The 27676-nt window shown below is 46.1% G+C and overlaps 1 protein-coding gene across 1 annotated transcript; it reads right to left on the reverse strand.

The window, feature by feature from the left end:
• Positions 1-23817: 23817 nt before the first annotated feature.
• Positions 23818-26032, reverse strand: FOXD1 (forkhead box D1). Its single transcript, XM_087927140.1, has 2 exons — positions 24410-26032; positions 23818-24192 (listed from the first exon to the last, which is right to left on the reverse strand). Exon 1 carries the CDS (start codon positions 25729-25731, stop codon positions 24490-24492), a length of 1242 nt encoding a protein of 413 aa, XP_087783266.1. The 5' UTR covers positions 25732-26032; the 3' UTR covers positions 23818-24192; positions 24410-24489.
• Between the last annotated feature and the right edge of the window lie 1644 nt (positions 26033-27676).

A 27676-nucleotide genomic window follows, 5' to 3' on the forward strand; every position in this document is an offset into this window, starting at 1 on the left:
ACCTAAGAAGAACAACCCTTGCTGGCTTCAATTTAACTTTTGGGTAGGTGGGCACTGGACTAGGTTATTGGAAATCTTCCCTTTGGGTAGTCCTCAACTTATGACCACAATTGAGCCCAACATTTCTGGTGCTAAGTGAGGCATTTATTAAAAGTGAGTTTTGCCTCATTTTATGACCTTTCTTGCCACAGCTGTTAAGTGAAATGCTGCAGTTGATGAGTTAGTGACCTGGTTATTAAGCGAACCAGGCTTCCCCACTGACTTTGCTTATAAGGGGATCACGAGACATTGCAACCATCAAAAATATGACTGCTATTTGTCAGAAATGGTGCAGGATCTTCTGCTGAGAGGGGGTTGGACTAGATGACCTACAAGGTCCCTTCCCCCTCTATTCATCTGTACCTAATATGAATCTTCAGCCCCCGAAGTCGCGCCCCTTGCTTGGGAAGCCGGGCAGAAGGGACCTGACCCGATTGTAAAAGCACTTTTGGGGAGGCCCACAGTTGAGCGCGCGATCCAGGACAAGTCCCGCCTTTAAAGAAAGAGAGGAGGCTTCCACACGGAGAAGAAGGTCCCAGGCAGTTCTTGCGTGGCGCCCTCCCAGGACGGCGGTCGGTCTGTTTCTGCGAAGGAGAGAAGAGAGCTTCCCGTTCTTGCTGGACTTTCTCCCAAGCATCGCACTCGGGTTCGCTGGCATCCAAACAACTGCCCGTAGTGCCCCGTCTCCTCTTCTGAAAGCGCCAGAATTGATGCCTCAGAGATGGCGGGTCCCGCCTTTTCAGTTCAGCTTGATGTAAAATGCCCTGAACCAGAGGCCTCCAAACTTGGCAACTTTAAGACTTGTGGACTTCAACTCCCAGAATTCTCCAGCCAGCTGTGCTGGCTGGAGAATTCTGGGAGTTGAAGTCCACAAGTCTTAAAGTTGCCAAGTTTGGGGACCTCTGCCCAGAGGATTCTTTCCCTATCCGGCGCAATTTGCTACTTGCCTGGGCATCGGTTGAACTGGCGCCCCCGTTCTGATGGATGGCAAGCACTACGGTATCCAGAGCACGGGCTCTGGCCTGTGCTTCCCCCTTCCCACCCGCTTGCCCAATCTCACTTTGTGGGTTGTACTCTGAACCCCCCCCCCCAACCATCCAGAGAAGCGCTCCTTCCAAAACACACCCACCCACCACATACTACTTGTGGGATCCACATCTGGAAGGCGCCACCCAAAAACTCTGATTTCCCATCAGATTCCTCAGCCAGAGGTGATTTGCGTCTCCATTCTTTTTGCTCTTCGCTCAGTTGACAGACCGTCATCTTTGGCCCTCCAGATGTGCTAATTCTCAGCGAGCATAGCCGCCTCCACGGCCAATGGCTGTGCTGGCTGTGGGGGATGAGGACTGAAATCCAACACACCAGAAGATACCAGCCAGCTTAATACTACTACACTGATGATCAGCTGGGTTTGTCATCCAAGAGAAGAAGAAGAAGAAGAAGAAGAAGAAGAAGAAGGAGGAGGAGGAGGAGGAGGAGGAGGAGGAGGAGGAGGAGAAGGAGGAGGAGGAGGAGGAGGAGAAGAAGAAGAAGAAGAAGAAGAAGAAGAAGAAGAAGAAGAAGAAGAAGAAGAAGAAGAAGAAGAAGAAGAAGAAGAAGAAGAAGAAGAAGAAGAAGAAATAATTACACCCTAGTAAAGGACCAAGAAAACATTGTCACAGAGCATGCAACTACAGGCACGTGCATACCATTCACATCCTTTTTATGCACCACACAAACAGTATTAAGAAAATGTTTCCTACAAGCAGCATTACCTAAGATTTATCTCATGCCTGCTCCTTAGAGATTCTACCAACATTTGTACTGAAAATAAGATCAAATATGTGCAGCTTGCCAAGTAAACCAAAAGTTTCGTTTCTCATCCAAGAAGCTTCTTCAATTTGCTCTTTGCTTCAAATACTCCCTGGATATTCGGGCAGAAAAGTCCACAGGAAGGGAGTTCGGAAGAATAATGATGCCCCACTCAAGAAATTCTTGGGAAAGTTAGGTTAGACTGCCTCCCCAGCCTCCTAGATTTCTTTCACGGTTTTCACTATTTTAATTTGTTTTACTGTAAATTACCCTGAAAAGTGCAAGTAAATAAAATAAAGTTTTCTGAACTTATGCTAACTGCACTTGTGGGTTATTTATTTTCAACTAAAAGCAAACTCATAGCTCCCTATAGCCTCCGCCCACCCCACCCCCAAACAATTGTGGGCACTGACTAAGAATAGAATTGGCCTGGTTCCTACATCGAATGCATTTGGGAACTGGGATACGTGAATCCAACCCACCTATACTGTTCCCTGGTTCTACTCAGAGCTAAGATGTGTCTTGAATGAAAGCAAACAAAAAGGAACATTTTACTTTTTACAGAGGATGCTTTTATCAAATTCTTTATAATGTTATCGAGTGAAGATTACAATTCGATCAACTCTGTATGAAATCCTACTCAAGGATTACTGGAGGCTTTCAAGAAGAGACTGGACTGCCGATCTATCAGAAACGGTGTAGGGTCTCCAGCTTGGGCAGGGAGGTTGGACTAGTTGACCTATAAAGTCCCTTCCAATTCTGTTATATTTTAATAGTAACACCTTGATTAACTCGAAAACCATATGCAAGTTATAACACTACAAAGGTCTCTTTGGAAAGAATTCCCAACACATCTCTGATATTGCTTAAATATCTCAATTTCCTGTCAGGATTTTGAGGCCAGAAAATATCCCATTCCCCCCCACACTTTTAGGAATGTTACTGCAAAATAAAATGTATTTGTAACTCACTGTATGTCTGGGAGCAAGAATAACACCTGGTTGTATACTACAGGTGCACATGGATGTGTTTGGACGGCAGAAGAATTTCAAAGCCAGGTCTTTCCAGCAGCCTGATGGTGCTTTCCTATTTCCCTTCTTGTTTGGGATCCCTGGGATTGATTCCAGGTGAACGGAGCTCCTCCTAGAAGTAGATTCCAGGCGTCAACAACCCAAGGCAATGGGAATTGGCAATGGGAATTGGCACTGGGTACAAGCAGCCCAACTCCTGCCTTTACACAGCTGTTGTGATACTGATGCTCAGAGTTAAAAAGTCAAGGAGAGAATATTGACTTGCATCGAAGCACATCTAAATTACAACCAACCCACAGACTACTACTAAATGAGTGTATTGGTCCCAATTGAAGACAAGTTTACTGTAATGCAAAGCTTTTCCTCCTTTCTTGTAGGCACATGTATTTGAACTTTAAGTAATGACCCTTGAAATTCAGATAATGGGTCCTGAAGTGTGGTTTCCTTTGGCATACAAATTGGCATCAGTTTCCTGAAATGGTCAGGGGTAAATAAATTCAACCCGCCATGACACAGCTAACTAACTAAAGCATTCCCGGGTGCAGCAGAGTAAGAGCCATGGATTAAACCTAGTGGATTTCACTGCACAAACACAGATGACATGCATTTCAAAGCATTCTCCTTCCTGAAGAGGGCAGATCACCAACTACACTGTCCAATAAGAGTTGGGTGCCCCATTCGAAAGCTTTCCCAGGCAGGGCTAAAAATGCCATTCCTATTTGTGGCTTCCTTGTCTTTTGAGATGATTCTTTTACTATTATTATTATTATTATTATTATTATTATTATTATTATTATTATTATTAGAGAAATGGGTCAATTTACGATTATTTTCAGTGACTGGTTTAAGTATAGGTCCCCCTACAACAACTCCTCTTGCTGTGCTCGGATGGTGATGGAAGCCACAAGGATGGGATCAAAATGAATACCATCTTGGCTTTTTTGACTACACGCCGCCGCCTGAGCAAAGTCCTGAGTATCATCTAGCTCAGAACAGTTCTAGCAATAGCAATAGCACTTAGACTTATATACCGCTTCATAATGCTTTAGACTTAGAGCCCTCTCTAAGCGGTTTACAGAGTCAGCATATTATCCCCAACAATTTTTGGGTCCTTCTAGAATTTGGATGAATGGCGGCTAGATTATTAGTCGGGTTCACACATTGGTGCAAGCTTAGTTTTGGATTACTGAACCATCCACAGAGATTTGAAGCTGCATACAAACCTGATGACTTGCCAGCCACAAGATCTGGGTTTCTGCATCACGCCCAACCTACATGTCGGTTTGACCCAAGTGCCAATTGTTGAAGACGGAGCTTACTTCTACATCAGAAAGAAGATATTTTTTTCCAATCCTTCCGTCACCATCACTAACCCAGCCCCACCGCGCGACTTTTGAAACTACAAAGCCCTCTGGGCTCGCCAAGCCGTCTCTTTGAGCCCGCGGCACAATCTTCCGAGGGTTTGACAAGGACCTCCTTAGCTCGACTCACGGTTACCAAGCAGCCGGCCATACCTTGCCTTACACCATCCGGCAAAAAAACAAAAACAAAACTGCTATATAAACAACCTTGGAGGAGGGAAGAGAGTATGTTGGCCGTGTGTGTGTGTGTGTGTGTGTGTGTGTGTGTGTGTGTGTGTGGCAGGGTGAATCTAAAGAGGTTTCATTAAAAGGTTTTGAAAACGGCGTGGACTAGTTACTTTAGTGATTGAAAGAACACTGACTGAATGAAGTTGCTTTGCGCACGTGGCTTCTTTTCCATTCAGGGCGATTATTGAACAACCCGCAGTAAAATTCTACCTTCTACAAATGGAAACATCTCCTTCCAAGTTTAGAACCGCAGCAGAGAAACTTAAACAGAAGGGAATGTAGCTCCTCGGGGAGCGGGGTCGAAACGCTTCTCTTCCAAGTTGGGCCGCTCAACGCAGGATTTATTAACAGCTCCCGTGGTTCATCCTTTTTAAAAATTATTATTCCTGAACAGGTGAGAGCCTGATTATTTATTTATTTTTGGATCAACGTTTAAATAAAAGAGGCACTTGTCAGAACCCGGAAAACAAACCCAGAGCGAAAGCGAAAGCGACCTTAATCCCGCTCTTCATATCCTCCTTGCGAAATGCAGGCCATTCGGTTAACGGTGATATTGATGACGACGATAGCAATAACCCCAATGTTCGACTGTTGGCTTTTCCACGTCCACCTGTAACCCGTAGGGCATAAGCTCAGTAAATTTGAAGTAGTTTCCAGTAGTTGAAGTGGTTTCCAAAATTCTCTTCCCCCCCGCCCTTCCCCGCCGCCCATCTCTCTTAGAATGTGACAGCGGGCTATTTCCACGGGAATGCAGGACGTGGGGCATTTATTCCCTCTTCCAGGCGAGGGATGAAACAAACTCTACCAGATGGGCCATCTTGTGCGTTGGAAACGAGCCTTTTGTTTCAGGCTTGGTCAATAAACCAAATAAAACCAAAATAAAAGTGTCGACGCAGTGGGGCGAGCCACTACCAAACTGCAACATCCAAAGATCCTAACTCTTTGTGGGACTGAACTATGCCGCTATTTATTTATATGCACTCTGCACACGCTCGGAGGATCCTTATTTTTTAATATTTCAAGAAGTGAGAGGAACACTGAACATTCTCCGGAGAGGAAGAGGAGGAAGAGGGGGGGAGGAGGAGGGCGTAGTCTTGGCCGTTGTGGGAGGCCAAGATAAAGGCTGAGAGTCTCTTTCTCTGCTTGCGCCCCCCCCGCTCCGGCCTCCTTTCTCCTTTTGCCTTCAGATTTGCCCAGCAAAGGCAAGATGGCAGAAGGGGGAGCCTCTGTCTCCCCCTCCCCTTTATGCGATCTCTTTGGTCCCCTAATTAGGGCTGGATCGGGCAACAAGAACTCCCAAACATTTTAATCGAGCTCTTTTCAATGGAGAGGGATAAATGGTGGCGACTGTTGCCGCCCCACTGAAAAGCTGCTCTCCCATGGTGGGTATTCAGGACTCTTTTCACAAACTCGAAGCAAGGGGAGGGGGCGGTCTGCACAGCCCACCGAGTTTCTAATTAGTCTAATTAGACAGGAGGATTGATAGATGGCAAGACAGGGAAAGGAGTGAGGGCTATGCTCAGCTCTGCCAACCTGCCTTTCAGAGTGGCTTTACCTTGATAAAATAATAGTAACAAATTATTATTTTACATCAAATCCCCCAGAATATGAAGTCACAGCTGACAGTTCCTTAGTTGGTATTGGCCTTCATATGCATCAAGTTTTTCCAACAACCTAGAATGACAAACCTAGGATATTGCAATGTAGTGTATGTGCAGATTCAAGCAAGGTGACTTCTGTGCAGTTGACTGATAGAAATTTTACCAATGCATAGATTTATTGAGATAAAAGTAAAATGTGTGGCCCAGCCTTCCCCATGGAGAAATATGTTGGTTTTTAATTCCAATAGTTTCTTGCTAGCCAGGCTTTGGTGAAAGCTAATTGGCAATTACACCATGTAAATTATAATTATATAATTACAACTCCTACCCAAAACAACGAGATTTCATTTTGAGGAAGCAGATAGCATTACATAATCAGCTTAATACTGACTAAATTGTAGTCACGGTGTCATTTTTTTGGTAAGATCCTCAGATCAGAGTTTTACTGTTGTGTTATTATTCATCATCATTACTGGTATTACTTGAGAATTGCAGTGTGAATTAATGGACTCTATAAACAAAAATTCAGTATTAATTTAAACTGTTTAATGATTGTGCTTCTAATTTCCTAACTTTTGTTGTAATGTGAGTGAATAATCCTTTCTTGCTGAAGAATGAAGACTTCATATTAAATGAGAAAAATGTTTTGATCCTCTTATGAAGTAAATTCAGATTCAGTCCGGATCTTTACTACAGGAATTTCAATAAACCAGACCCATTATAATGGTTTATCATTATTTTAAATAAACAATTTTATTATTAATTGTATGCTTTACTAGACATAAAAAAGTAAAAGAAAAAAGAAAAGAAAACAATACACAAAACCAAAAGGGAAATACAGTTCATGCCCAGGACTTCAATCTAGGATCAATATATGCTCAAATTTGAATTCCAAATATGAACTGACTGTCCATTGTTATAAGCATTATTCATGTCTTTCGTTATGTATTTAAACAATTGGGCTAAGTGTCTTTTTAATATGCAGCAGTATGACGCATTAGCCCAACCCTTGACAGCCCGAGTTATCGAAATGTATTGTACTTCCTCCCATATATCTATTCCTATTTGTCCTGGGGGCTGAGAACTATGGGTCCTGAAATCCAGCACATCAGAAGCACAGTAGACTAAGGAAGCCAAGTTTAAAATGAACCTAAGGACACGGGGAGCTGAGGTCTCCGGGGCCCTGCCAGCGAGTCCATCTGAACGAGAAGGATGTGTTCCAATGTTTATCCCATAGCAGAATCTCCCAGAGTCTCTTCCCTAACAACCCTATTGAAATTCAATGGAACGTAGTTCCTGGCCATACGAAACAACTATAAAGTAGTTTTTCAGCTTTTTTTTTATTATTCTAACCTCCCTCCCCCTCGCCTTACATTGAGCGAAAAGAGCTTTCGCAACGCTTCTTCTTCCCTTTTTCCTCCTCTCCGATTAAGTTCAATGAAGTCGGGTCCGCATGTGGGAACCGATCTCTTTCTGTCTGTCCCTTGGTGTCCCTTCTTTGTCCTTTCCAAGCCTCCTTTGACCGACTGGCATGGCTGAAAATCGGTTACACAACTTCTCCCCACTGGAGGTAGGAAAGACGTTCCGTAGAACGAAGCGGTGCACACACACACACACACACCCCAAAGCCTCCCCAAGAACGATGAAAACTTCGCCCGGCGAAGCAAGAGTTGCCCGGCCCCCGAATGTTAAAAGTGCAGGCTCGGCTTTCAACAGGGAGGCGCTCTTCTTTCGCTTCACGTCGAGGACAAGGCGAGGGTCGGCTCCGCTGAGCTGATGAACCATCCAGACGTGCAGCTCTGACACCACTTTTGCCAGGGAAGGGGAAACGGGGGCGGGGGCGGGAGGGGGGACAAGCGAAGGTCGCTGGGTGCCCAGCCGGCGAATACATCTGGGCGGGAAGCAGCAGCCCCGCAATTCTGAGGCGATGCCGCGAACTGGGATTTATAACCTGACAAGAAAGAAAGAAAGAAAGAAAGAAAGAAAGAAAGAAAGAAAGAAAGAAAGAAAGAAAGAAAGAAAGAAAGAAAGAAAGAAAGGAAAAGGGAAGGAAGGAAAAGGGAAGGAAGGAAGGAAAGAAAGAAAGGAAGAAAGGAGAGAAAGGAAAGAAAGGAAGGAAAAAAGAAAGAAAGAAAGAAAGGAAAAGGGAAGGAAGGAAGGAAAGGAAAGAAAGGAAGAAAGGAGAGAAAGGAAAGAAAGGAAGGAAAAAAGAAAGAAAGAAAGAAAGAAAGAAAGAAAGAAAGAAAGAAAGAAAGAAAGAAAGGAAAAGGGAAGGAAGGAAAAGGGAAGGAAGGAAGGAAAGAAAGAAAGGAAGAAAGGAGAGAAAGGAAAGAAAGGAAGGAAAAAAGAAAGAAAGAAAAGGAAAGGAAAGAAAGAAAGGAAAAAAAGAAGAGAAAGAAAGAAAGGAAGGAAGGAAAGAAAGGAGAGAAAGAAAGAAAGAAAGAAAGAAAGAAAGAAAGAAAAAGAAAGAAAGAAAAGGAAGGAAGGAAAAGGGAAGGAAGGAAGGAAGGAAAGAAAGGAAGAAAGGAGAGAAAGGAAAGAAAGGAAGGAAAAAGAAAGAAAGAAAAGGAAAGGAAAGAAAGAAAGGAAAAAAAGAAGAGAAAGAAAGAAAGGAAGGAAGGAAAGAAAGGAGAGAAAGAAAGAAAGAAAGAAAGAAAGAAAGAAAGAAAGAAAGAAAGAAAGAAGAGAAAGGAAGAAAGAAAGAAAGGAAAAAGGAAAGAAAGAAAGGAAGAAAGGAAGGAAGGAAGGAGGAGGAGGAGGAAAGGCGGAGCTGAGGAATCAAAAGCCAAAAGCGGAGCAGAAGGAAAAGCAAACAGCCGCCTGGAAGGCGCAGGGGTCGAAACTACGGCTCGACCGCCGCCTCTAGACAGGCGGCACTGCTGCGCGAACCGCAGCGGACGCCTGGCTTTGCTCGGAGCCCCCCCTTCTTTGCATGCAGAACCACGCCTTCTCTGCAGCTCCCGCTTCTCGGACCTCGCTCTGGACTCTGGAGAGATTCTGGACCAATCAGAGGAAAAGGAGGGGGGGAAGCAAGCAAGCGGTCGAGCCCAAGCCGAGGCCCAGGGCACGTGGCCTCAGCGACGCGCGCCGTTTCTTCCCCCCTTTGCACGCAACCCACGACTTTCCCTCGCTTGGAGGGCTGTCCTGGAAAGCGAAACGGGCCTGCTCGGGAGCCGGGACGGGGTGGAGCTTAAGGGCCTAAGGCTTAATTTAAATAAACCAAGCCTCGGTTTGTTTCAGGAAATGAGGCTGGGCCACAATTGCAAGGTGGTGGCTGAGGGACAGGTGCCAAGCCAGCTGCTCTTAGAGAGAAGGAAGCAGGGAAGCTCTGTCAGGGGTTTCCGAACTTAGCAACTTTAAGATTTATGGACTTCAACTCCCAGAATTCCTCAGGCGAGGAATTCTGGGACTTGAAGTCCATAAGTCTTAAAAGTTGCTAAGGTTGGAGAGCCTTGCTCTATGTTAACAGGTGTCTGCATGTGTCCCTTGCAGTGATCCCCTGCCTTGGGGTAACCCTCTCGGGATCTCCCTCTTGGAAGGTTGAGTTCTAACTTAAACCGTCCCTGCTGCCCCCCACTTTCTGCTCCTCTTTACCCTCTCCTGAGAGTCATTTCTTTCAACCTACATTAACAGCTGTGAAAATGATTTCTAGCTAAATCCCATATCATGCCGCCCCCATTCAGACATGCCATTCCTGTGAATGGGGCACGGGAACGGTGATTTCAAAGCAACTATTCCCGAGCACACAAAGTATACTGTGCCTTCTTTCGGTTATTTATTGATTCAGGATTGAAATGTGGTGCATCATTTAAAAAGATTCTTAAAATGGAGAAAGTGGAAATGAGGTTTTATCGAAATGAAATGAATTTTATCTCTGAAACTACTTTTCTTCTTCCACGCCGGTTTAATCAGTCAGGTTGCATTCTAAATAAAAATGATTTCTGATCCATTAAATCTTGGCATTGTGTGAAATCCTACTAACAGTAAAGGCCAAGATGCCATGTGATTTTTAAAGTTGCAACCCCATTTAAACCAATGTCTTCATTCTGGTTGAACTGTATCAAAAATTAAAAGGCAGAACACAGGAGATCACACAGACCACAACTTCCAGTCCTTGGTTTGTTCTGCATGCAGGTTGCTCTGGCAGCTGTTGTGGGCAAGCCTGACGTGTCAGAGGTAAAAGCTTTACCAGCCTGGTTCTCTGGCTCAGACTTGAGGGAGGGTGGGGGGTGGAGTGTCTTAGGCCTTAGGCCTCAGGCCCCTTAAATCCTGAGACATTATCTAAATGAGTACAACTGAGTGTGAATATAATGGCTTGGTGTATATGAAGTATAGTACTCATAAGTACTACACTAATTTGTACTAAGAACAAGTCTTTATCCCCCTCAGAATTCCAGAACTCCATTTAACAAGTCCCAGAAGATTCCTTATTGCCTTAAAATGCCTCAGAGTGTTCACAATTAACTCCCCTTCAGTTTCCGTCTAACCAACAATTCTTACTTTAAAAAACAGCTCAAAAGAATGAACACAAACAATGTTACTTCCACTCAGTTGGATTGAACCCCATAGTCATACTGTTTACTTGAAGAGGGCTCCAAAATGAATCCTACCCTCCTAAATTGGCTTGTTGTTCTGATGCAATGAAAAATTCCATCCCTGTTGTTGAAATACCAAGTACCAAATACCAAGTCCACCACCAAGTACAGTACAGTGAGATGATTTCCTAATCTTTGCCTAGGGCATTTTGGACATATCTGGACCAACAAAAATGTTATTTCCCTCCAACTGTGTGTAGAACAAGTTCAAAGTTGCTAGATACACACTTTAAAGTTATCCACCATTAAATCAGAGGATAACAGCACTTCTTCACCATGGTCCCTCATTCTCGACAATCTGGAATTTAAAAATACTGGTAGATGGTTAATATGAGGCATGAATGAGTGGACCATTTAATTCAATAAAAGGACTGAAATACTGAGAATTTCAGATAGACGACTTTCCTCATTGAAGCTACTTCATGAATGTTCATGGAGGAACAAGGGCAGGGATGAAATACATACATGTGTAATGTATCCGCGTGAATGTCACCACTTGCGTACTGGCATAAGACATGATACAAATATATAATTGCACTGTCAACATGACACCATCAATTACTTTATCAGGTCAATGTCATCATAGCTTGTTATGGACACTGCTGACCTAGTGGGTACCAATGTGGGATTTTCAGACCGTGTTTACATGAGACACCGAATTATCAATCAGAATAGAGGTGGAAGGGACCTTGGAGGTCTTCTACTCCAACTCCATGCTTAAGCAGGAAACCCTATACCATTTCAGACAAGTGACTGTCCAGTCTCTTCTTAAAAACATCCAGTGATGAAGCACCTACTACTTCTGAAGGGACAAAACATGGTCGTGGGCTAGCTGTGCAGGAGGAAATTATGACGTTAAACTATGGTGCAAAAAAAAACAACAACAAGTATTTGGTAGCCTCTTTTGCTAGTAAAATGTTATTAAATAAATAAATAAAATAAAATGGTAATAAAGGACATGAGGTGCAGCTCATAAAAACTTATGTTTTTATATAATGTGTATTAGTTGGAAATGTGCTGTCAAACACCTTAAGATTCTATGGGAAAACTAATATGTTAAAATATATATGCAGCATATCTGTACTAGCCATTATTTATGACAATTAACAGGTAAAAGTTTCAAATCCTGTTTAGTCTTCAGGTATTATCAGATTTTCATTGCTTGGTTTTTCTTCCATTATAGAAAAGTTGCTGTTTTGCCTTGATGAGCAGCAGTGAGAATTCGGGGTCCTTCCTCTTTCCTTTTCAGCCATTTTCTGTTTATGCCATTGATTTTTAGATGGTAAGACTGCTGCCAGCCTTATTACTGCTATTGTTGTTGTTTGTTGCACAGTCACCCAGATGTTTAGACTGGATTTGACATTTTTATCCACCTGCTAAGTCCTTCCCAAGGGCCTGGGATAGACAAAACTGAAATAGGTATTGTCACAGGTATTATTCTTCTTCTTTCAAATAAAGAACAGGATAAAAACCTGTTGCAAATATAGTCAGCAAAATGAATTCCATTAGATCCTGAAGCCTCGGATAGCTTTCTATTTAGCCTTAAACCTGAATCTTTCACAGATAGTCTGCAAAAGAAAAAAGCAAGGAGACAAAGAGAAAAGTGACTGGTTTAACGAAGAAATATTTTATGAAAGAGCAAAACTTCCTGCCAAGGTTCTGCCGTATCTATTCTCCAGGGGGAATTGCAGTCTGACAAAGCAAACTATGGAAAGCCCACTAGGTCATTTTCTCAGGATACTGTTTATCGCTTGGGGAAGGAGCAGTGGTTTTGAAATGTTATCAGAAGAAGAAAGGAGAGAAAATGATCTGGAATGGAAGGTGAATAATCCTTTCAGCTGTTACCATAAGAAGAAAAATGGGCTCTTGTTCTTTTTTTGCTCACTGCAAGTAATAAAATCTCATGTCTCCAAAGTTTTTGCCTGATTGCAGATAAATTTGCACAGGCAGATTCTGTGAACTTTTATTCTTCAACAATTCAGTTTACAGGAATGTTGCACAGCTATATCATGTAGAATGTATTTGAAGTTATTCTTATCAGGATCACACAACTCACAGGCAAGCAAAAACGTCTTAGTGGGCACAAAAGGAACCAGAACCAAAATATTACTTTTCAATCCAAAGATTGAGAGTTTGTTTGGCAAAGAACTTATGTGAGTGCTTGAAGTCATACATTTCTTATGCACACACATTCCAACAAACAGAACCTGTAGCTTTTGCTTCCCTCTTTCACCCTATTCTTCCTCCAACAAAAAGTAGAGATATAAAGTTGCTGCATGCCAAGCTGAAGTTTACCTGCAATCCAAAATCCATTCACTCCAGAGCATTTGACCCAAAGTCAATATGATTAATTTCCCCAGTACTCTGGGTATGATGAATGTTAAGCTCCATAATTTTCAGTCTTCAAGTTGGGCACCTAGCTTCATGCAGGATAACTTCTACGGCTGCCATTCCTAGGCACCATCAGAAGGGGAATTCATTGATGTTCCACAGGAACAGCCTTCCTTAACCTGGCTCTTTCAATCGGTAACCTTCAATTGCCAAATTTCCCAGTCAGTAATGGGCACTGCTGAGAATTAAAGTTTTCTTGTCTAGAGATTATCAAGATTTTTTTTTTTACAGTTGAGGATTTTAACTGACCTTCAGTATATTATGATTTATCATCCTGCTTAATTTTACATTCATCCAGGATACACCACCTCAAGCACTTCTAAATGTTATCCTTTGACATTGTTGAAATAGCAGGCAATTAAAAATGCTGTTCATTTCTAGTGTACCCTGTATCTACCCACCAAGGTATGTGTTCAGATACTTTCCTATTGAAACATCCAGGTATTTTGATAGGTACTACAACAGGCCTTCTCTGTAAGGTTAATCCTCAATATATGGACTCACAAATTATCTGACTATGTTTAAGCCTAGGGTGGTTTGTGAACTATGTGTCACTGGTTAATCTATGATGCAGGCTGTTGAGTAACCAGTTTGTTAAATAAATAAATAAATAATGGAAATTCAGCCTTTTTTTGCTTTCCAAGCAGAGGGCTCAACTCTATAAATATTATTCAAGCCCTACATACCAGAAATGAAAAACAATAGGATTTACTTCTAAGCAATCAGATCTTAGACTGTACTGCAGTCGAATTATCTTTCATGTGGAATTAAGAGCCTCTGATATTCAACATTAAATAATCCCCCTGTACTCTATCCTAATTCAGAGCGATTTTCTGAATGTTGGAATACTGGCTTTGATGCCCACGCTGGTGTTGGAACCCAAGGCCACAAAGTCTCAGAGGGAAGCCCCTTTGAAAAATCAAGGTTACCCACTCTGGATAAGAGAATCTGGACCTTCGGTTGCTCCCCCCAGATCCTTCCTCAAGCCTTCCTACCTTCCTGGATCGGGGTGCGCGTGAATTGGCATTCCGTCCGTCAGGTAGGAAGAAAAACCACCCGTTACTCCCTCATTTCATTGGGGCTACTCAAGAGCAAGACGACCCACAGGCACTCTTCGTTCAGGAAGACGAGCTTGAGGCGCTTCCGAAGAGCGACTGGGTGGCACCTCTTCCAACCGAACGGTTTCAAATGTTGTCCCCCCCCGCCCCCCCCCAAAAAAAAACAAAAAAAGAAACACCGTAACTTAGAAACTAGCAGGGAAAGGAGGCAGACGAAGAAAATTCATTACAACAGAAGCCATCCCAGCCTGCGTAATATTCCGTTAGCTTAAGTTTACTTCAATTTATCACAGCTCAATCAAATCTAGGTTCCGTCCAGTTCCGTTTCTTTTCCAGTGTGGCCTGTCCGTGCCACTCAACCCGCAGTCGCCTTCACGGTTTCCAAAAAGTTGCCGGCTCGACTCATCTCGTCTTCTCCAATTTGGGGCGGCGCTCTGGTTGTTTGGACGATACAACGTGCCAGGATACATTTCCCCAGGACAGAGCGAGGTCGCCATCGGGTTGGCCCAAGAGCCCTGGGCAGACTCAGGCTTCTCTCCGTCCGCCCGACAGCAATGAACGGCCGCAGTCCGCTTCTAAACTCGGAGCGCACCCAGGAGCCCGAGGTCAAGAGCGAAAGCCTCCTTCGTGCGCCCCCCGAAGCCCCATCCCGCAAACTGGGACGTTCCGTTCTTGGTTGCCAAAGAGTTTGGCGACGGCGCCCCGATTTCTGCAATTCAGCCGGAGCTGAACCCGAGTTTTTTCGCCCTCCGTTCTTCCCATTCTACAAATCGGTGCTTTAGATCTCGCATTCGCCTTTGTGACTGTTGCCGCTTCAATCTGAGAGGTCTGACCCTTACCTAAGCCTATCCTTGGAACTTGAAGCGGAGCAGAGAAAGTACTTCGAATGTGACTCTCCCGACTTGAAGAAAAATCCAGAGCAACTACTGGGTTGGCCATATTTACTTATAATCCCACCCAACACTCATATGAGCCAACAAGTCCAACTTCGGGATGGAAAACAGAGGAAAAAAAGCGCGCGCGGGGGGAATAGTTGAACTGAATGAGTTGATTCTATTTTTAGATAATGCTTCCTCACAGTGCAGCCCTCATTCATTTTGTTCAGGTTTGCTCCCAAAAGCAGAGCTGCAGCCTCAGCTAGATGATAGATAGATAGATAGTTAGATAGATAGATAGATAGATAGATAGATAGATAGATAGATAGATAGATAGATAGATGGATGATAGATAGATAGACAGACAGACAGACAGACAGACAGACAGATGAGAGAGGGAGGGAGGGAGGAAGAGAAGAGGAGGGGGGATCAGAAACTTGAAATAATGGACAGTGGCAATTTTGATTCACCATACGCCTAAGTCCACTTGTTAAATACATTTCCTTTTAAATAACCACTTAGTAGCAGCTTTACAATAGTAACACGTCTGTAACCTTAGCCCCACTGAATTGAATAGAAAGAACATCTGAATTTGAGGCCTTAATCCATTTGCATTAGACTGAATTGAAATTATCTCTTTGCCCCATATATCTATCTAAGAGCACTTTGGTCACATCAGTAGATAGATACTTACCATTAAGGTAAATTATACGTGTGAGATAGAAGTTATTGCCTGTTTCTTTTCAGATTTTGTTCCACACTCATTTCTATTTTTTAAATTACTTTTCTGATATTTATAATTTCAGAATTGTTGAAATTCCTGAGTGGTCCTTTGGCATTTATCAGAAGGTTTTTGGAAATCTGCCATTCTAGTATATTTCCAACATCATAAATCATGGAAAATGTTCATAAAGAAATGTACTTCCAAATAAATGTTTATTGAACTGTTCAGAGAATTCCTGGCTGATCCCACCTATCAATCATAGCCTCCTACACCTTTTTTTTTTCTAGGATATAAACCTTTGGCTTTTCAGCAATCCAAACAACACTCCTCAAACTCCAGCAGTGCCTGTGTTGATCCTTATGAATCTGATTTCCCCACCTATTTCCCAGTTCTTAGGGAATGCCTTGCCTTTGTGGAAGGATGCAGGCCCTCAGGAGGACAGTCTACTAAAGTGCCATCCATTTGAATGGGATTTACTCCCAGCGAAGTCACTGTGTCCACAGTAAATCTCCAGGGGCTTTCACAGGATGGTCATGAGCATCAGTTGAATCTCGTGGTACAGGAACATGTGGGGAATCAAAGTCACACACACACACACACACACCCAACCAGACTGCCATTCTTTCTATTCGGATTATACCAAATCAGTAAAAAAACCCAGACCAAAAGAGCAGCTTCAGACTCCCCGTTTTTACATGCATCCTTCACTCACTTCTTGGCTTCCACTCATTGTGTATGTGTACGCCCAGATGCACGGCTCACTTTTTTGTTGTTGTTCCTACATTACACTTTCCCATGTTTTATTTCAGTAATACAATGTTCAGGCTTGGTAAAACACACTAAACCCTGAATTAATTATACAGAATGGCTTTGTGCAACATCTGAGCCTAAAGGGAACAGGTTGGCTGGTTTGTAGCTCAACTTCTCCCGCACACAAACGCAGTACATGGGCTGTTTGAATTGAGCCAGGCTGTCTAGGCGCAGGTTCTTTTCTTTTAGCAGTTGCAGAATTGCTAAAAGTAGCAAGGAGGAAATAACAAACATATAAAGCCACCCTGCGTGTCTGCATTCACGGAGGAGGCCTGCCTCCTGTTAGAACTGCAGGGATGCTCAACCCAAACCAACACCCATTGATTTGGAAATTGGGCAGTACTCATAATTGAGGCCCTTGTGAGTAGGAGGTCCAATGAAAGGACCTCGACTTCATTCTCCTTGCTATCCCAGGTGTAATATCATGGGGGGTGGGGGGGGTGGACTATTAGAAGACCTTAAAAGTCCCTCCAAGCCTGTAATTCTGTTATTGTATCTTCTTCAGTCTCCCCGCTCCCCCTCCAATTAATTGCAGCATAGGCTGCCTTCTGGAATTCCAGGGAAGGCTGCTGTGTCTTCTTTGCTTCACTTTGAAATCCTTGCACCTTCCCCAGCACACCATGCATTGCTAAAAAGCAAAATAAAACACACCCAGAATTTATGGGTATTATTTTTTCCAAAGGCTCTGAGTAAAACTCACCTCTCTTGACAGCTTCTCTCCTTTTTTATTATTCCCAGTCCTATCTCTGTGCCAAGAATGGGAATTGCTCAAAGCTTCAGCTTGTCTGGGAGGCCCTTTCTCACCGCTTCTCCTTCCACCGAGCCCTGGCAATTGCCGGTTCCACTGCTTTTACAGAACAGGAGGAGGCAAGGCAGCAGCAGTCTTTTGACAACAGGGGAATCCTGTACGTGTGGCTTCAGCATTGCCCTACTGGGTACCACTGAGGTCCTTCTCCCCAGATCCACAGTCTTCAGGACAAGGGCATCAATTCTGTACAGTGCAGGAGCCAGGGATCCGCAGGGTTTATGTGCCGGGCATACAAATCAGGTAGAGCTTCTATAACACCACCCATTTTGACGTCTTTGATCAAACTCTGCCCACACACTGGCTTGCACATGGATTTGAGTCAATCCTGGACATTTTAAACAGAGGTGGGAAAATTCTTGCTTGAAATCTTAAGAGAGGTGCTCCTGTCTTTACTTGCTTTCTTTCAACAGAGTAAATTTGAACTAGTTTTAGCCTTGGCAAAAGTTTGCTTGTTTATGGTTTAGCACATTGGGCATATCCAGAAAAATTGGTTAGCTTATGGTAGAGTGAACACACAAAATGGGTTACTTTAGTCGAGGGGTCTCTAACCTTGGCAACTTTAAGCCTGGCCGACTTCAACTCCCAGAATTCCCCAGCCAGCAACACTGGCTGGGGAATTCTGGGAGTTGAAGTCCACCAGACTTAAAGTTGCCAAGGTTGGAGACCCCTGCTTTAGTCAACAAGTTCGATCTGTTCTGTGAAGGCAGCCAACGTGGCTGCTGAATGGGCCCACAGACTAAGAAAACAGTTTCTTAGATTTCCAGGCACCAAAATCCCCTCCTGCCCAGCAAGGAATTGGAAGAGGCCTAAGCAAACCGCCCTGGCTGGCCTTTCACCAAAGGCACACAAGGCCCAGAGCAACTCTGCAGGGTGTGGGCAAGCCAGAGAAGGCCTGACCTTTCTTCACAGATCTACTCAGGCTTCTAAGCCAGCTGTCCCTATCCCAGGCCCGGGGAGCGACCTTTACACCCCAATCTTGCTTCTCTTTCCTTGGCCCAAAGAGCCCTCCAGCCCAGCGAAAGCAGAAATGCAGGGCTAAGCTCCTCGGCTGAGGCGCACAAAGGGCGCAGCCCCAGGCAGAGCAAGCTGGAGGGAGGAGACCCCGATGCGAGAGTCCCGGTCAGGTTCCCGCAAGCCCCATTTCTTCCCGCCACTGCAGTTTAGCCTGGCTTTCGACTTTTACTCGCCAACCACTGAGAGCTGGGTTTTGGCCTGCTTTGCCCCTCCTCCGCTGCTTCCCATCTTAAAAGAGTAAAATTCAGGACATGGCTGCTTACTCGGAGGATTTTTCTCCACGCAATCGACCAATTTCCCCTGGAAGGGGATGGAGACCCCCCTCCCAAAAAGGACACCGAGTTGCAGGAAGAGCAGGCAACCCTGCGAAACCGAGCAAGAGCCTAGAGCTCACCACCTGCGACCTGTTGGCTTGCAGATGGCTTCCACAGGTCCTCAGATCTCCCTTTTGGTACCTGGCCCTCGGCTTCTTTTGCTGGGCCATGAAAGGCTTAAGGCTCGGTTTAAAGGAAAACAACCGAGGAAGCGCCCTGATGCAGGGGATTCAGCCCTTGCTTTCCTCCGTGGTGTGACCAGAGTCTCTTTCCTGTGGACTAGAAGCAGCTGGCCTTTGTGGAACAGGACAGAACAGAAGACCAAGGCCAGAAGGAGGCAGCCTCAGGAAGCAGTAGGTTTGGAGGGCACAAAAGTGAATCCTATTTCTTCGTGGAGAATTTGCTTGTGGAGTGCAAATTTCCATTTTGGAGTGCTAGAGCCGGCTTTATAGGTGTCTCCATCAGGGCTGGGAACTCGGTCCTTTTTCACATGCAGGGGGATCCCAGGCCAACCCAAAGACATGCCCCGTACTCTCTCAATGCAGTCCTTGATCTGGTCTTGCTGCGAAATCCCGCTTAGTGATTGATAGCACCATCTAGCCCTCGCTGTGCCCATTTCCCAGTCACTGACCGGCTTTATGACACCACGCTATGACTGGGTGACGTGACAAATCACTCACGTTGAAAGAACCCTAACTTCCAAAGTCCTTCTCCAGAGGACCCTTCTATCTAGTTAATTGCAATCCAATGAAACAGAATTTACTTCTGAGTAAACTAGTATAAGATGTAGCCTGACCACCTAGGGTGATTATTAATTTACTGTACATCAACAACAAAAAGAGAGAAATAGATTAGCTCTGAGTCTGTGTTAAAAGTGATAACCAAGGCAGTTGCAAAATACTGGCATTTAATCTGAGCCTAGAAAATGCATGTAGTGTAATAATAGTATAACCATAACTGCATTTGGCACAACCTGGATTTACCTGCTGAAAGCATAAAAGAAAGTGGAGGCAATAAAAGTGAAGAAAGTGTAAGTGCACCTCGAAAAGCTGGAAACTCACTTAAGGACTGAGTTATGGGGACGAAAATCCAGAGAGGTGGTCGCCATGAGCTCTATTTCGCTCTCTGTCCCGCCCATCTCCTGATGGGATCTAGACATTAAAGGTTGAGAAATCCTGACAGCTGCAGGCTCCGGTCCTAGGCCTATTACTTCTCCGGAGGAGAAGTAGTCCTGTTTTATTTAACTGATCCCCTGGCAGGGATGGATCTAGGAGTAAGGCCACGGGCTCAGATCCCTCCCGGCCCAAGGTGACGCCCACGCTTCACCCAAACCGATCGGGGTAAGGTTTCCACGAGTGGGCAAGATTTAAGGCACACATCTGCATCCAAGTTCATTTCCATGTTCAATCAGTTCCAGAGCGAGAAAACCCGACCCCCAAAAAGTGGCGCTAGTGGTTTAAGAACCATCAAGGGATGGAGGGAGATGGGCGGGTGGAGGACTAAGAAAAAAGCATCCTCTTGCCATTGTATTTATTACAAACTCTAGAAAAAGGTTATGCGGAAAATAACCAGGTTCCTTTCTCCCAGAGAAAGATTTGTGGAGTTAGAATAGGGAGGGGGGGGGGAGACTATAATCCCCTTATTCATATTAACCAATTAATATCCGAAATAGTCAGAATGCAAAAATGCAGAATGCTTTTTGCTCCATCATTCCCGCCTGGAATAAATAATAAGCATCTTGTTCTATAACAAAATTTCCACGTTGGGAAGTTGACTGACCGCAAAGGGGAGAGTTGGATCGCAGGAAACGAAACAAGGCTCTATTCCAAAAGCTTTTCAGGCAGCTTTTCAGGCGTTGCAGATCAGGAGGGCCTGTGACCCCCTTCCTACCCCCTTCAGAGAAGTCTATTTTTGCTCACAGCAAACCCAGGCGCCCCTCATGATTCTGAAGCATTTAACTGACAAGAAAGTGGGCCTGCCCCTTGATTTCTTTGGTTTTTGCGATAAAATAAAGAAAACGCCACGCCTGGGATCAGGGATGAGCTAGAATTAAAGGTAAAACAAAAAACAAAAAACTTTATGGGGAATACATTTTTGGAGACGAGAAAGGAGAAAAAGACCACAGCCGAATCGAAAAGAATCGCAGCCATTCCTTTCCCCTCCTTGGAAAAAAGAAAGCGAAGAGAGAGATGCCTTGGCGAGATAGCAGCTCTGCGGCTGCTTAAGCAACGCCGTGTGTGGCATTGGGAAAAACCCGGCCGCGTACAGCAGGCCTTCATTACGTTTCCAATAGATAACATTTGGTTAACTCGGTCCCTAGATTACAACGCGACACATAATAGCCCGTCAGCAAAGACGGGGCTTTTTGTGTGGTCCTTCTGCGGGCCACGAACTGAAACATTAGCTCTCCCTTCGCTAAGTCATTCTAATTCTAAATCAGCCTAATTCTTCCCTGAAGCTGGGGGAGGGAGGGGAGGAGAGGAAAGGGAGCGTCTTAATAAAACCACACTTTGCAGTTTGGGGAGAAAAAGATTAGGAGGAGGAGGAGGAGGAGGAAGGGTGGGGAGACAATACCCCTGCTCCCTGTTTGTTTTTCAGCCCAGGGTTTCGGCTTGATCTCCGCAACGCCTCACTCCTGTGGCTGCGCGTTCAAAGCTCCAAAGGGGACTCCAATCTGCACGGGAGCAAAGTCCCTCTTCAGCGAGCCGCTTCTGAGTCCCCTTAAAACAGGGGTCTCCAACCTTGGCAACTTTAAGCCTGGTTGGGGCATTCTGGAAGTTGAAGTCCTCCAGGCTTAAAGTTGGCAAGGTTGGAGACCCCTGCCTTAAAAGACGGTACGGGTTTGTCCTCAGCTTGGCCGAACTGAATTGCCTGCTTCACTACCGACCCTTTGGTGCGGGGGTCCCTTTCTTCCCAGGGCCGCGGCCTCGAGCAGGCAGCCTCCAGCAGGCCAGCAAGGGCAGAGGCTGGAAGGGAAGGGCACGGGTCACCGCCGCAAAGTGGAGGATTCCCCCAGAGAAATCTGGCTATAACAAAACACAGAGGTGCTGGAGCAGCTCACCTTCAGACCAAGCTTCAACCACGGGCTGTGCCCCTCACCGCCGATACAAAATGGCCAAGGGAGAGAACGCGCCCGCAGGAGAGAAAGGCCTCTAAACGCAGCAGTCCTTGCTTGTCTTTCAGCTTTGGTCTCTCACCTCTCCAAATACACACCTCACAAATCCTCCCCAACTTGCAATCATTTCTGGGAGAACTTTTGAACAAATGACAATGTAGGTCGTTACTAAATGAAAGATCAGCATAGTTTCCTGAGTTTTTAGGAAATTAGAAAATCCACTTAGAAATCACTTTGTTTATATCTTTGAGGAGTCTGGCTTTTTAAAATATATATAGACATTGGTTATTTGCTCCCAAGAAAGGTTGCCGCCTTCTGAATCCTTAGGAAAACCAAACAATATTAATGCAGATGAGTGTTGCCAGCACTTTAAAATTATCCCCATGACTTTTTGACAAATAAATTGCATTGTCTTCGAATTGAAACATTAACTGAGAGCAACAAATTTGCACATAACCAAAAATCTAGGCAACAGTTTTAGGGACTAAGGAAATGATTGATTGTAACAGTTTAGGAAAAGTAGACTCAAGTTAGGCAGCCAGATCCAGAGTTCTACAGGTAAGTTTTGCCAGAGGCATCATAGTATTCATAGTTATACCTAAAGAGTTTCAGGAGAGAGGTGTTGGCTTCCTGTTTTTCTGCTAAGCACCTGCTCAGAGCACTGAGTGCACTGATTGCTACAGTACAATCAAGTTTTTAGCGAGATAACACAACATTTTTCAGCCGAGTTCCCATATACCTGGCTATTAAAGCTCTGAACAACTCTGTATGGTGGTTTTTTTTTTTCTGGAAAAGAATACATGAAGCATTTATTTATATAGGGTTTTTTCCCCCCAAAGGAATGTGCTGCTCCTTTACAGTATACTATAGAATGGAACAGTATTCAAATATGCCTTACAAATTAATAATGATTACTTAAGGCAAACATAACTAGGAATATGGTTTTAGAATTCTTTAACATTTGTGTTAAATTTAATTTTTTTTTGAAATACCAAAATATCGTAGAGGTAGCTTGTTTCTAGGTATATGCAGACATTTCAGGGAAAAGGCTCTTTTTGTCTGAACTGAAAATTATTTCAAAATTAATACATCAGACTAGTTACTATATTTACCCTATAATTAGCAACATGTAAGTTTTTAAAAAAATCTGTTTTAACTGCTCATCAGCTTTCAAATTGCCAGACCAGCTCAAAGCATTTTCTATACTTCTATATATTTAAAAGTAGTATAGTAAGTGCTGAATATTTGTCTGCAGTTAAGGCAACTCCGTTTAATTGGATGGGTTTTTTTTTTTTTTTGTTATGCATGCATGCTTCTATTCAAATATGAATGCTGGGAAGGTAGGCAGATATCTGCATTATTTGTGTGTTTAAAATGCTAAATCCATAAATGGGTGCCCTTCATCTATAATCTATCACATAGATTGGTGGGGGACACAGACAAATGTGACCAGCTTGCCAAGTTCATTATACTCTGAAATCCTTGAAAGAATTTACATTCATTTGCTTCAAATACACAAGGTTGTCCTTAGAGAAGATTATAACTTACAGCTACCAGACTTTATCCATCTTTAAAAGAGCTCCTTGTTGTTGTTGTTTTTTTGGTTATTCCTTACCCTCATTTGAGTTATTTGTTTAGGAAAACTAAAAAAAATATTATTCTATGTCTGCTGCATTATAATGGTTTCTACCAGGGTAGATCAAGGAATGAGGTAGTTAAATTCAGTTTTCACCATAAGCCTATTGGCTTACAGTTAAGCACAAAGGAAGTCCCACTGATTTCAACTATGAGCCTGTGGGGTTATTGAAGACCAACTGCAGGAAAGGGGGAATGTACAACTTCATTTCAAAGTTGCTAATCTCATGGAAATATGATAAGATTTAATGACCTTTCATCAGGATTAAGTTATGGCTAAATCTTGAGAACCATACCTCCTCTGAGAAAACATTTGCTGCTATTATTGTTTGTTATTGTTATTTTTATTCATCTGCCTAAATATTGATAGAATTAGAACTACAAATACATCTTCACAGGGCAGAACACTAAAGACCTGGAGCCTAAAGCCAATAGCGGGATTTATTTTCTTGAAAAATCATTTGCTTTATTTCCGGAAATATGTAAAAAAAAGCGCTTGTTTTTTTTTAAAAAAATGGAAGGTACAATAAAACTTGTCAGTCCTCTTAACAATAATCCTGATAAAGAATATGCATAAAATACAAACTGAAAAGACAAAGAGCCTTCCATTCATACATACCCCAGATTAAAACGACAATGACAATCTCTTCTAATGTAAACATTTTGATCTTTCCGTGCAGAAGATGTACGGGGGGGGTGGGGCGGGGAATGAGCGGCAAAAGACGACTCTCTCACCATTTTTGCTGGATTCCCATGTTCCCCCCTCCTTCCTTCCTTCCTTCCTGGGGGACTCCAGCGCGCTCTGCAGCGGAAAGTAAATAAAACTTTTAAAAAAGAAGATATTGTAAAGGGCGGGGGGGAAGGACGGCGTCTGTTTTCAAAGCAGAGAGCCGAGGACCGTTTCTCTGCCATCTGTCTCTGCAGCATCTAGAAATGGCTTTGCATAAATAGAGGTACGGAAGAAGGAGAAGACCGGAAGGCCAGAGACAAGCGAGGAAAAAGGGCACAGAGAAACCAACCAGCGAGTCGATCTGTCCGGAAAGGTCTCTCCGCGTCGCTGCTCTCCAAAGCCGAAGGGAGACGAGGCTGGCCCAGGCAGCTAGCAATTGGAAATCCTGGCCGCGCAGTTTTCCATGCTGCCCAAGGCCGCCCCGTGGGGCAGAGTTCCCAGAGAGGCGGCGGCGGCGGCGGCGGGAGAAGCCAGCGAGGGCGAAGGCGACGGCGAGGCCATCAAAGTTCGTGCCAGGACCGGGAGCCCCGCGGCCTGAGACCCGCAGCGGTTCCCCAGCCCGGGGCTCACGCTGCCTCCGATGAGGCTCTCAATGGAGAACGGGGAGCGCGCCAAGGCCGAAGTGGTCTTGGTGGCGGCCGCGTGCAAAGAAGCGGCCAGCGACGGGCCGAGCTGGGCCGCGTAGTTGAAACTGGTAGTCCGGGCCAGCTCCGGTCCCGCCGCCGCTGCCGGGCCCAGGAGGGAAGGCGGGGCAGGTGGCAGGACGGGGCCCGACGCCGACGGCCGCCTCTCCTGGGGCTGGAAAGCGAAGAGAGTCGAGGGCGCCGGGTAGGGCTGGAGGTGGAGCCCGTAGCCGCAGCTGTAAGGCCCGTAGGCGTACGCTGGGGGTTGGCCGGGGTGCCCGGGCGGCGGCGGCGGCGGCGGCGGCTGTGCGGCCGGCGGGTGAAGGAAGGCGGCGGCGGAGGGTTCGAGGCCGCGTAGGAGCAATTCGGACGCCGGCAGCGGCTGCCTCTTGAAGCGCTTCCTGCGCCGCAGGAAGCTGCCGTTGTCGAACATGTCGGCGGACTCCGGGTCCAGAGTCCAGTAGTTGCCCTTGCCCGGATTGCCCGGCTCGCGGGGGATCTTGACGAAGCAGTCGTTGAGCGACAGGTTGTGGCGGATGGAGTTCTGCCAGGCCGGGAACTTCTCGCGGTAGTAAGGGAAGCGGCCGCTGATGAACTCGCAGATCTCGCTCAGCGTCAGCCGCTTCTTGGGGCTCTGCAGGATGGCCATGGTGATGAGCGCGATGTACGAGTAGGGAGGCTTCACCAGGCTGCTCTTGCCGCCGCCCGCCGCCCTGAAGGGTCCCGGCTGCGAGGAGGAGCCGGAGGACGAGGAGGAGGGCGAGGAGGGTGAGCCGGAGCCAGGGGACCCTGCCGGCGCGCGCCCCCCCGGGGACCTGGGCAGTGAGATGGCCTCGTCCTCCTCCCCGTCGTAGGGACGCCGAGGAGGGGGCTCCTCCTCGTCGTCCTCATCCTCGTCGCCGCCCCCCTCGTCCTCTCCCTCCCCGACCACGTCGATGTCTGTCTCTTCGGCCAAGGCGGAGGCGGACATCTCCGCGCTCAGAGTCATCGCTTGGCGGAACCGGGCATGGGCGCAGCGGGCGGGGAGGCGGCGGGGCAGCTGCCCGCGGGAGGTGTCGGTCCCGGTCAGCCGCGCGCCGCTTTGGGCCCGGCGCTCCTCCACCAGCCAGGGTTGGCTTGCCGGACTGAGGGGATGGCTTCTCCGGCGGGTGGGCGAGCCGGGAGCTTGCTCCCTTCCGCCGTTCCCCTCAGTTAGGAATGAACCCTGCGGGGAAAGCAACCGCGACGCTTCTCGGGGAGGCTGGCAAAAGCAGCGGAGCGCGCGGACGAGCTTGGCCAGGCTGAAGCCGTGCCCAAAGGGGATGGCCTTTTCTCCTCCCGCGGGCGGGCGGGCGGGGCGGGGAGAGCAGCGGAGAGTCACATGGCTCCAAACGTCAGCGACACAACCGGGAAAAGAGCGGCGGGATGAAGGGCGGGGGGGAGCTCGGGGAGCGGGATCCGAGCGAGCGAGAAGAGGCCAGGCGGCAAAACCGGAGCCTCATTCTGGGCCTAAAAAGACCCGCTGGGAACCTTGGGGTGGGGGGAGGGGCGCCCCCGGAACTCCTCCCCTCCCCGCCCCGCCAACCGGACCGCTTCAGACCTTCCTTCGCCTTTCCCCTCCCCCTCCGAATGGCGGGCAGTTGTCATTTGTTTCTTCTTAAACTGGAAGCAGAGGAGGAGAGAAAGTGCTTCGGAATAAAAATAAGAGATCCGAACTCCAGCGTTGCCGCCGGAAAATGTCCCAAAATGTGAGGGAAATTGTCCAAGCGCTGCGCAGGATCCAGTCAAGGAAGAACGGAGAGGGGGAGGGTCGCGCGATTGGGGGGGGGACGGGGGACCCCCAAAGAAGACATTCTTCCCAACCCTTTTATGCGCTGGGAAGCAGAGAAATGAAAGCCCGAGTCGGGGTTTCGCCCGGCAGAAGGCCGGTTGGTTGAAAACCCTGCCGGGATGTAAGTGAACGCCAATCCCGAGGTTTGTCAATCAGCTGCTTGTCCCCTTGTGCTCAACGGGGCGTGCTTCGGTCGAGGAGGTCTTGGGGCCTCTTAAGTTTTGGCTCTTCTCTTCAGCCTGGACCTTTTCCCAGGAGGACCTTCCGCTCGGACCACCCGAGGACACCTGGGGGCGGGCGGGTTGACCGTGAAGACCGGCTCGGTCGTTGGCAGCAGAGTAAATACACCGAGCCTTTCCCGCTTCACCGAGATTAAAACAAGAAACTCTTTTCTGAAAGGCGAAGCGATTAAAAAATATAACATGCCTGAAGACGGTGGGATTTTTTCTCTCTCTCTTTAAACATGATTTGGTAATGATCGTTTCAATGGGGACGAACCAACTTCTACACCGTCGACCTTTGTTTTCTCTTTTATTCCTCCATTTTCGCCGCCCCTAAACCCTCCGCTGGGCAAAAATTCATTTGGTAAAACAAAAGACGGGCTCTATGCATTTCCAATCCTTAAACAGCGCAGTAGCCTTTTCCCCAGAAGTCAGGCTTTAGAGAGGAGGCTCATCATCCCCGGACAAGAGAGCGCGGTCGTTCGGCCGTTTATCGCTCTCTGCAGCCGAAGGCGGCCGCCGGGATGTCTGAGAGGCAGGAGAGGGCCCGAGCTTCTGTGTTGCTGTCGCCAATGCGCCGCCAGGCGGAGCGACCTACTTGCGGAGCTGCGCTGTCTCTTCCGTGACCCGCATTGTGATAACGCCCTTTCGCTGGGACTGGGAGCGAAGAGGCTGGTTTGCTCCTTGCTCTCTTAGTGAGCGGGTAGTTTATGAAGTGGGCACGCTTAAAAAGTTATTTAGGCGGTGAATTAAAAACGTCTAAAACGTGTAGCAGTGTGTGCATATTCTGTGCGTGTGTACTCTTCTATGGGGGTGGGTGGGTGAGCGAGAGAGCTAATAACAAAGACCAAAGGAGACCAACACGTTTATTTCTTTTTGCTCCTTATTACAGTGTGCGCGTG

This window comes from Pseudonaja textilis, chromosome 2 (genome assembly GCF_049901715.1).
Source record: "Pseudonaja textilis isolate UNSWEBS1 chromosome 2, rPseTex1.2, whole genome shotgun sequence".
NCBI classification, from domain to species: Eukaryota; Metazoa; Chordata; class Lepidosauria; order Squamata; family Elapidae; genus Pseudonaja; species Pseudonaja textilis.

Bases quoted from the DNA above. Each gene is read 5' to 3' on its own strand.
- FOXD1 (XM_087927140.1), bottom strand. From the start codon at position 25,731: ATGACTCTGAGCGCGGAGATGTCCGCCTCCGCCTTGGCCGAAGAGACA.